The 10,482-nt window shown below is 37.0% G+C and overlaps 1 protein-coding gene across 1 annotated transcript in view; it reads left to right on the forward strand.

The window, feature by feature from the left end:
* LOC118478655 (protein turtle homolog B-like) overlaps window positions 1–1,329 on the forward strand; it is a gene marked incomplete at its 3' end in the record, with an annotated part of 3,927 nt that extends 2,598 nt beyond the window's left edge. Inside the window, 1 exon segment of the mRNA XM_035972677.1 lies at window positions 1,227–1,329. Within this exon segment, the coding sequence (XP_035828570.1) occupies window positions 1,227–1,329 (103 nt within the window).
* Between the last annotated feature and the right edge of the window lie 9,153 nt (window positions 1,330–10,482).

A 10,482-nucleotide genomic window follows, 5' to 3' on the forward strand; every position in this document is an offset into this window, starting at 1 on the left:
TGTGTATGTGTGTGTTTGTGTGTGAGTGGTGTGCGTGTGTGTGTGTGTGTGTGAGTGGTGTGTGTGTGTGTATGTGTGTGTGTGAGTGGTGTGTGTGTGTGTGTATGTGTGTGTTTGTGTGTGAGTGGTGTGCGTGTGTGTGTGTGTGTGTGAGTGGTGTGTGTGTGTGTATGTGTGTGTGTGAGTGGTGTGTGTGTGTGTGTATGTGTGTGTTTGTGTGTGAGTGGTGTGCGTGTGTGTGTGTGAGTGGTGTGTGTGTGTGTGTGTGTATGTGTGTGTGTGTGTGTGAAGGACCAGAACCTCATCGCTAGAACTAGTCGCCTCGACATCCTGTACAACGGAACGCTAGGGGTGGGTGGTGATGTTGTTGTTGTTGTGGTGGTGTTGTTGATGTTGTTGTTGTTGTGGTGGTGTTGTTGATGTTGTTGTTGTGTTACAAGTGCTGTAAAACTTGTACAAAGAAAAAAAAGTATTAATACTTTTTTTTCAAAACTGACCTGCGTCCTTAACGACTTTCTACGTCACATGTCATATATGTACACTCCCAGGTCAGTAATGTTGCGTCGGTGGTCTAGTGGTTAGGGTTACCGGACTCGTAATCGTGAGGTTGCGGGTTCGGGGGTTCGAGCCTCAGCTCGGTCCGACGTTGTGCCCTTGGGAAAGACACTTTACACGAACTTCCCACTTGGCTCGGTCCTTTCGGAGATGGACGTTAAACTAGGAGGTCCCGCCCCTTAAATTACCTAATAGTGTTGATAGGGGCGTTAAACCGTTACCGCCGGTGGTTGGCGGGTGCTCTGGTGTGTTTTTCTCCTTCTTCCTATAAAAAATCTATCGTCTCTATCTCCCCTCCTTCTTTGTCGTGTTTGTTACTCTCTTGTAACACCTCTAATCTTCGGCACTTATATATGACCTTACTGTGTTGCAAGTGCCGTAAAACTCTTACTGAAACTAAACTAAAAACCCGTTACCATTTGTGAAGCGTGTTGTCAAAATGAGTTACTTCTCAGATTCAAGCCTTATGGAAATAATCATGCTTATTGTTGAAGTTGTTACAATTTATAAGTATGAAATAATGAAAGGCATGTTATAAAGAATAGTATTATGACACACAAAAATCTACGAATTTGACCCTTGTGTTGGTTTTTGGCCTATCTCCCCATTAGTGAACTGCGAGAAGTAACTCATTGTGTCCGCACACCTCACATTTCACCATTTTTCCTTAGGTGAGCAATGTCCAGGCAAGTGACGCCGGCAGCTACATGTGTACACCCAGCAACAGTCTAGGTCAAGGCCTCAGCTCTTCCAGGGTCAGGGTGCTGGTCAAAGGTCAGTGGCTATTTATAGATTGTCTCGTGTTTGTCTGTATTTGTGTTTGTGTTTGTTTGTGTTTTTGTCTGTTCAAAGGTCAGTTGCTATTTATAGATGTCTTGTGTGTGTGTCTGTGTGTATTTATGTGTGTGTTTGTGTCTGTGTGTGTCTGTTTGTGTGTTTGTGTCTGTGTGGTGGTTTTGAACTTTTCAGCGATGGTCGACCAGAGGTTTACAAGTCAAGGATTGTTACGTCTCGTCATTCTGTGAATGGATCATGATATGTGTACAGGTTTTTTTCTATTGTTGCTTGGTTTTTCGTTTCCTTTTTTGTCTTTCCTCTTTTTCTCTCTTTCTCTCTCCTTCTGTCACCGTCCTTCCTGTCTTTCTCACTTTCTCTCTGTGTCTTTACTACCCCATCTCTCTCTCTCTCTCTCTCTCTCTCTCTCTCTCTCTCTCTCTCTCACACACACACACACACACACACACACACACACACACACACACATACACATACATACACACGCACACACACACATACGCACCCCACCCCTCCCTCCACGCACACACAAACACTCACACTCACACACACACACACACACACACACACACACACACACACACACACACACACACACACACAGAGAGAAGTAAATTTCATCTTCCCGAAATATAAGCTCGTAAACCGAACCAGCTTTCCTATCTTTCATAAAACCCCTAGGCTTGTATAGAATTTCTTGCTTCAACTCTCTACCATAACTCCTAACTACTCTACTTCTAGTTTTTTTCTTTTTTCTTTTTTCTGTTTTCTTCTGTCCATCCTGTCACTGTATACTTGTGTATGTTTCATATTACCATCTCTGGATTGTGCCAGACTCGTGTCTTTTTCAGGTCTAGATCTAAGAAGAATTTATCTTCTATACCTTTAAAAAAAAATTTATTTTTTTTTGGGGGGGGGAGGGATGTTCTGCTTACGTTTCAAGAATTCCTTTCAATCTTTTTTTTTTTTTCTTTACCTTTCAACAATTCTTCAGCTGATAGCAATATATTGATCAATTTGTCAAAATGTTGAAACAACACATATTATTATGTCAACCAGACTGTAATATTGCCCATTTCATAGTGGAGACAGTTGGGTTGGTTTTTTAAAATTGTTTTGGGATTTTTTAAACCTCTACTAGGTTCTAGTAAGTTCTGACTCCAGTTCTCGTCTGGTTGTCGCACTTTTGGGGAGGGGGGGGTGGAAGGAATGGGGTGGGGGGGGGGGTGTGAGTGTGAGAGGGATCCTGTTGCTGATACATGATGCAGTTGTCTTTGCAAAGTACAAACAACCAAGAGGTTTTGGAAGACCTCACTTTTTGGCCTCGTCTCATTTTCTCTATCTTTTCTTACCTCTGCTGTTTCTGTCTGTCTGTTTCTTTCTCTTCTTTCGTTCATCGATATTTTAGTTGCATTGGTAACACTATTTCACTTGTCCCATTGGTAACACTGTTTCACTTGTCCCATTGGTAACACTGTTTCACTTGTCCCATTGGTAACACTGTTTCACCCAATGATAACTCTATCACTCTGGTTGACGTCTTTGTCCCATTGATCGACACTTTTGTCCCATTGATAACACTATTTTCACCCATTGACAAAACTATCACATTGATCGACGTCTTTGTCGCATTGATATCGCTCTATCACATTTATGGACACTTTGACAACACTGTGTTATCCACGTTGATCGACGTCTTTGATAACACAATCATTCACATTGGTCGACGTCTTTGATAACACAATCATTCACATTGATCGACGTCTTTGATAACACAATCATTCACATTGATCGACACTTCGGTCCCATCGACAACACTCAATCAATCACAATGATTGACACTTTGTTAACTCTTTTTCACTTTGTTTGACACTTTTTGTCCCATTGATAAAACTTTATCACATTAATGGACACCATTATCACGTTGATCTACACTTTTGTCCCATTGATAACAGTATGTCATGTTGATAACACTATATTATCACGTTGATGGACACGTTGATCTGTTGAGTGTTAAGGAACAACAGCTCTCTGTCACAGCCGCTGCATGAGTAGACAGATTCATTAGTGCATGATTTCTCTTTTCTTTTTTTACATTCTTTTTTTAAAAAATGAAAACTATTATGATTATGATTATGATTATTATTATCATTATCATCACTATTTTTTATGTGTTAAAATTATTATTATTATTGAAATTTTTTTGCTTTAAAAAATGAATATTATTATTATTACTATTACTATCTATGGTTATTCTACAATTCTCGATTCCCTTCCTTTGTGCAGCTGTAGGTTTTTAGTTCTAGATTCTAGCGACAGTGTTGAGAATGCCTTGGATTATGTCTTGGCTGTTTCAGTCTGGTATTTGGTATTTTATTTGTGTATCTTATTGAGTACTTACACCCCCCCCCCCCTGAAATCTCTTAGAAATGGAAAAAGATTTGATTGTTGTTGATGACATATTGTTTGAATTATCTTATCTACCTTAGTCTATTTCTTGTTATATGACGGGGTGAACGTTTGCTCTTTCTTTGTTTTTTAATTTTTTGAAAGGATTTTTGTTATAAAGACTGTTTTATGATAATATGTCTTTTGATTTATTTTGTTCCGTAAAACTAACTCAGTGAAACTCTGACTGGATTTTAAGAAATTTGTGTTTTAATTTAAAGAACTATGTTCCTATGCACTTGTATTGTGATTTCTTTTATTCAGTAAACCTGCATGGTTTAAAAAAATAATCGTTTTAGAGGAAAGCTTAAAAAAACATAAGGTGTTTCCAAAAGTACTAAAAGTTGTTTTTGATATTGCTTTCTTAAAGTAAAATTTGTTTTGAGATTGTTTTACCCTTGATAAGAAATTTGTATTAAAATAAAAGCTGGTTTGAAGTTGTTTTCCTGAGGTAAAAAATATTTTTTCTTAAGTAAAAGTTGGTTTGAAGTTGTTTTCTTAAGATAAAAAATATTTTCTTAAAGTAAAAGTTGGTTTTAAATTTTTTTTATTTTTTTAAGGTAAAAGTCCTGGGTAGACTTGGTAAATGTGAGAACAAGGTTTTGTGAGTACGTCAGAGGAGAGAAGAGGAGGGGGTTGGGGGGGAGGGAAGGGTTGTCGGGATATATGCAAACATGATGACTTTTTTCTGTCCTTTGCCTTCTTCTCACGGCTCAGACAAACCAGGTGAGATCCACTTCCGTGTGTCTGTTTGTTTGTGTGTTCTTGTGTGTGTGTCGGTCTGTCATTCATTGTCTGTCTGTCTGATGAGTTTCTGTATGCGCACCACCCGACTGGTTTTGGCTTTTTTTTTTTTTTTTTTTTTTTTTTTTTGTGTGGGCACTTTTCGTATCTCGTGTAGTATAGAGTACTACTGTCAAACTATTTTTGTTCTTTTTTTTTCCTTTAAAAAAATCAATTTAGATTTATTATTTTTTTTAATAAACTATTATTTTATTTATTTCTGTTGTTTCTGTATCTTGTGGCTGCCCTGTATGCTTTTTTCTGTCCTCTTAAGTTATAAGACACTTTTTAAAAAAAGAAACTGTCTTTTTTTTTAAGGCAAGATATTCTGGGAGTTTTTTCTTTCTATTCCTCCCCTCTTGCTCTCCTTTTTTCTTCTTCTTTTTTTTGTTTTGTTTTTGGGTATTGTTATCTTGTTTTGGTCTTCCACCATGTTACCCCCTTAAGCTTCTATCTACCTGTGTCTGTATTTTGTTCGCACCTGTCTGTTTTGTTGTATATTAATTAATATATATATATATATATAATACCTAGTCGGTTCTGGTACTGGTGTGGGGGCTGTATTGTACTTTGGATAATTTCTCTCTCTCTCTCTCTCTCTCTCTCTCTCCCTCTCTCTCTCTGTCTTTACCATATTTGGTCGCTTTTAAGTACAAGCGGACTATCCCGAAAAATGCTGTTTTGAGAAAATCGAAGGTAAAATTTTTGTCCCTTGTTCAGTTTCTTTAAAAGACAAGGAGAGTTTTCTCTATAACCAAACAAATATACACACCAATGTAACCAGACTTCTCCTATAGGTAGGACAATGCCCACTTTTGGTGTAAGTGAAGTTTTCTGGAAACCCCCGAAATCTAGGTTAGCCTACTTGTCCTTAAAAGCGACCCATTATAAAGATTTCTAAAAATGTCTGTCGGTGATAGATCTGTTATTATAAAACTTGTTGGCACTTACTTACATGACCAAAATCAGGTCGATACTGGCGTAAAACACCTACTCAGTCAGTCAATCAATCTCTCTGTCTACGTAACATTTTGGTTCACCCCTTTACCGCACTCACAAGCGTCCTGTATTCCCTTCTTACCTTTGCCACACACATTACGTATATTTCCTATACACACAATAACCGTAATATATACATTCTTTTTACTTGCTTCACATATTTTAAGGGGGTTTTTTTTTTCGGGGGGGTTCATCATTGTTATTTTTTAAATTGTTTAGGGTTTTGTATTATTCTTTCTGTGGTTTAGAATATAAATGTGGCGTGGTTTTGTGATTTGTATTAATTTATTCTGAGGGAAATTAGGAGTATTTTTTTATGTGGATAAGTAATTTTTTGAATCAACTTTGTGATTTATTTTGTGAAATTAATGACTACTTCAAAGAGAAGAACATATAAATGTCTGCTCACAGAGGGGGATGATGCTTCTAGTGTTTTGACTGTGCTTGAAGACGCGCTGCTTTTTGGCACTTTACAACAACAACAAAATAATAAAGAGAGAGAGAGAAAAAGAAAAAGGCTTCGTTACACGTTCACATTTTAGAGTTCTGTTTCTGATTGTATTGATCCGGAGCTTAAAAAGGCAGGTTCAGATAACAACGCGCACACTATGAAATACTGAGCTAATATCATGTTTCAGATTAGTGTATGTATGATAGTTTGAAATGTGCCGCAACATTGCCTGTGGTGTGCTGGAGGGGCTTACTTATGTGTCCGCTTTGTCCTTAAAGGGTTATAATGATAAATGATATATATTATCTAGATATGATGTTGTAGAGGCCAGATGTTATGGTGGCTAAACCACGGAAAAGAAGTGTGCCCACTTCAATATTATATATATATATATATATATATATATATATATATATATATATATATATATATATATATATATATATATATATATATATATATATATATATATATATAATATAGCTAGATAAATTATGATATTGTAGAACCCGTGCAGTGTTATGGTGGCTGGACAGTGGGACAGAAGTGTGTCCACTTCATCTTTAAAAGGTTAATGATTAATGATAAATATTATACATATAAGCTAGATATGATATTGGAGAGCCCATGCAGTGTTATGGTGGCTGGACCGCCGGACAGAAGTGACCAGTAACTGTTCATTTTTAAGAGTGAGAATCTGGGATTTTGTACAAGGATGGCAAGCAGTTAAGTCTAGAATATATGTAGCCCGCACTGATGGCGAGGAAGAGGAGGGTTAGTTTGAGTCACGATGTGGTGGAATCAGGTGCTCGGCAGTTTTTGGGCACATGGGGTTATTGGTATCATCTTAGAGCATGTTTATTTGCCTTGCTTTTTTGTGGAAAAAATATCCATCTATGTTGAATAGAAGTCAAAATATTTGCGATTGATGGCGGTCAGGGTCGCCTGGTTTCAGAGGTAAAATTAGTGAGAAATAGCTACCAAAGTTTGGTAATTTTCATAGCTTGAGAGTCATTGTAAACTGAAAATTTACCATTTTTGTGCCTTTAATCAATGTTTTTCAGTAAATTCCACACAGAAATATAATAAAAAGCGTTGAGCCAAAACAAGAAAATGAGAAAACACGGCCTACCGGCCAGAAAAATGCCAATTTCTTTGATCTCATTATTTGGACGAGAGCCTGGTTTCACCACGATGCCTCACATATAGTCGTTGTTAAGAGGGTGAGAGGTGGTGGAGTAACACAGCTGATTTAAACACAGGGCTGTGAAATATTCCTTCACTGCATTTTATTTGTAGGCCTAAATGTTTTTAAAACAAAAACAAAACAACAAACAAAAACAAAAGAAATAACAACTAGTATAGTATGACGCACTAAGGTAACAATAGTGGAAGAAAACATTAGTGGAAGAAAACATTAGTGAAAGAAAACATTAGTGAAAGAAAACATTAGTGGAAGAAAACATTAGTGAAAGAAAACATTAGTGGAAGAAAACATTAGTGAAAGAAAACATTAGTTAAAGAAAACATTAGTGAAAGAAAACATTAGTGAAAGAAAACATTAGTGAAAGAAAACATTAGTGAAAGAAAACATTAGTGAAAGAAAACATTAGTTAAAGAAAACATTAGTGAAAGAAAACATAAGTGAAAGAAAACATAAGTGAAAGAAAACATTAGTGAAAGAAAACATTAGTTAAAGAAAACATTAGTGAAAGAAAACATTAGTGAAAGAAAACATTAGTTAAAGGAAACATTAGTTAAAGAAAACATTAGTTAAAGAAAACATTAGTTAAAGAAAACATTAGTGAAAGAAAACATTAGTGAAAGAAAACATTAGTTCAAGAAAACATTAGTGAAAGAAAACATTAGTTAAAGGAAACATTAGTGAAAGAAAACATTAGTTAAAGGAAACATTAGTGAAAGAAAACATTAGTTAAAGAAAACGGTCCCAACAAACTTTTCAATAGATGTGTGCACAGTCATTCAATGATAAAATGGAATGTTTTAAGTTACGTAAAACCGCCATCAAATGATTCCATCAAACCACGTAATATAGAGCACCAAGTTAGCATTGTGTATGTTTGTGTAAGTGTGTGAATGTGTTTGTGTGTGTGTGTGTGTGTGTGTGTGTGGGTGGGCGGGTGTCTGTCTCTCTCTCTCGCTTTGTGTATGTGTGTGTGTGTCGTATGTGTAAGTGTTTGTGTATGTGTGTTTGTGTATCATTACTTCTCCTCCTGTTGTCTACCCTTGCCCAATCAGAGTCATCTTGCGGTTCTGGTCTTCGGACAATGCTTTCTACTTTCTGTCACCTCACTGGGAATGTCCATCTTCCTCCTCCTCTTTTTTAAAAACGTGTCCAGTATCTTTTGTGCCCCCCCCCCCAAAAAAAAATAATATAAAAAAATATATTATATATATATATATATAGATAGATATAGATAGATATATATATATTATACTTATCTCGCTACAGCTTTGGTGACTTGCTGGCAAAATCCTTCACTCTGTCTTCCGTTATCTCAATAACGTATGCCACAATAAATGTCTGCGGGTGGTTGGAGGGTGACACTGGTGTATGCTTCTGTGTCTGTCCTCTGGCTTACAATTTCCGGGTTTAGTTTTAGTTTAGTAGAGTTTTTACGGCGCTCGCAACTTCATAAGGTCATATGAGTGCCAAGGGGTGGTGTCAACAGAGAAGTGCTTACAGGGAATCAGGCTTACTCTGCTCACCTCTCTAGCTTCAATAGAACAAAGTCTGCTTCGACTATCAAGGCACCCCAGAAATAACAGGTCACAAGAGACTTTTCTGTTAACATCCACTCCTTGGCGCTCATATGACCTTATGCTGTTGCGAGCGCCGTAAAACCTTACTAAAAACTAAAAAAAACAAAAACCCAAGAACAACTGGGACCTCCTCTTTCCTTGCAAAAATCTATCATCCTTAACTCTCCTCCTTTGTTTATGTGTATGCTACATGCACTATATAGTTACCTAGTAACACCTCTAATCTTCGGCACTTAAAATAATAAGACCTAGTTGTGATGCAAATGCCGTAAAACTCTTACTAAACTATATAACTGGAACTGAAAAACTACTGAAACCTACCCCTCCCCCCCCCCCTCCGTCCCCTCCCCTCCCCTTTCTGTTGCCTCTGTTCTGTAACTTCATGTTGAGCGTGGGTGGTTGGCGGGTGCTCTGGTGTGGTTTGTTTCTTCTTTCCTTTGAAACATTTATCGTCTTTATCTCCCCTCCTGCTTTTTTATGTTTGTTACTCTCTTGTAACACCTCTAATCTTCTTGCGCTCATATGACCTTAGGCAGTTGCGAGCGCCGTAAAACCTCTACTAAAACAAACATAATTTTCGGCACTTATATTATGACATGGTTGTAATGCAAATACCGTAAAACTCTTACTAAACTATAACTGGAACTGAAAAACTACTGAAACCTCCCCTCCTCCCCCTCCCCTCCGTCCCCTCCCCCTCCCTCCCCTGTTGTCTATGTTTTTGTAACTTCATATAGAGAGGTTTGATTTACACGCATTGCGCAGTCGAATAGAAGTGACAGCATGCGTAGACTAGAGCGCCACTAATAACTGTAATTGAATAAGATATTAGGTCAAGTTTTAATAAGAACAAATTAATTAATAGAGAGACTGCACCATTTAAATGCCTTGTTATTTATTATTAAGAAATTGCGATAGATTGAGAACTGAATAAGAAAATAACCAAGAGAAATCATGAACAACCAAGCTTGTACAGTTTTTACTGAATAAGTAACTAAGAGAAGTCATCAATAAGTTGAAAAAGTTAAAATAAATTAGGAAAGAGTAATAAATGAAAAAGAAAGTAATTGAAAGAAATCATGAGCGAATTGAAAATTGAATAAGAAATTTGGAAAGAGTAAAAAGTAATAATAAATTGGAGAAATTATGAAGACTGAAACTTGTACAAAGTTTTTCAGTTCCACGATAAGATGGTCTCTACCTTGACCAGAATGAGAAAGGAAATGATGATGATTTTTTAAATATTTTTTTTGGTTTCCTTAATGGGCCTGGTGGACTCCACGAAGAAATCTTCGAGCGAGAGCGAGGCTCTTTTTTCGCTCCATTGTCAATATGCTTAGAGGCACCTCCACTCGTCCAAATAAGTCCTTTCAAATTGCCATTGATGATGATGATGATGACGATGATGATGATGATGATACGATAATAATAACAATAATGATAACGATGATGATGATGTGAGGGAAAATGTTTGTTTGACTGTCTTGTGCGGGGTGGAGATGTGAGCAACGGTGCAATGTCTGTTATAGCTTTGTTATGTCAGTGTTATGTCATGGTTCATGGGGCGGGTGGTTGGAGGGCGTCACTGGTTGGCAACACTTCTTTACTCTGCTTCGTTTGTGTCTGTCTTTTGTCAGTTGTTGTTGTGTTGTTGTTTTTTTTTTGGG

The sequence above is a fragment of the Aplysia californica genome, unplaced genomic scaffold (genome assembly GCF_000002075.1).
Source record: "Aplysia californica isolate F4 #8 unplaced genomic scaffold, AplCal3.0 scaffold00791, whole genome shotgun sequence".
Taxonomy (NCBI): domain Eukaryota; kingdom Metazoa; phylum Mollusca; class Gastropoda; order Aplysiida; family Aplysiidae; genus Aplysia; species Aplysia californica.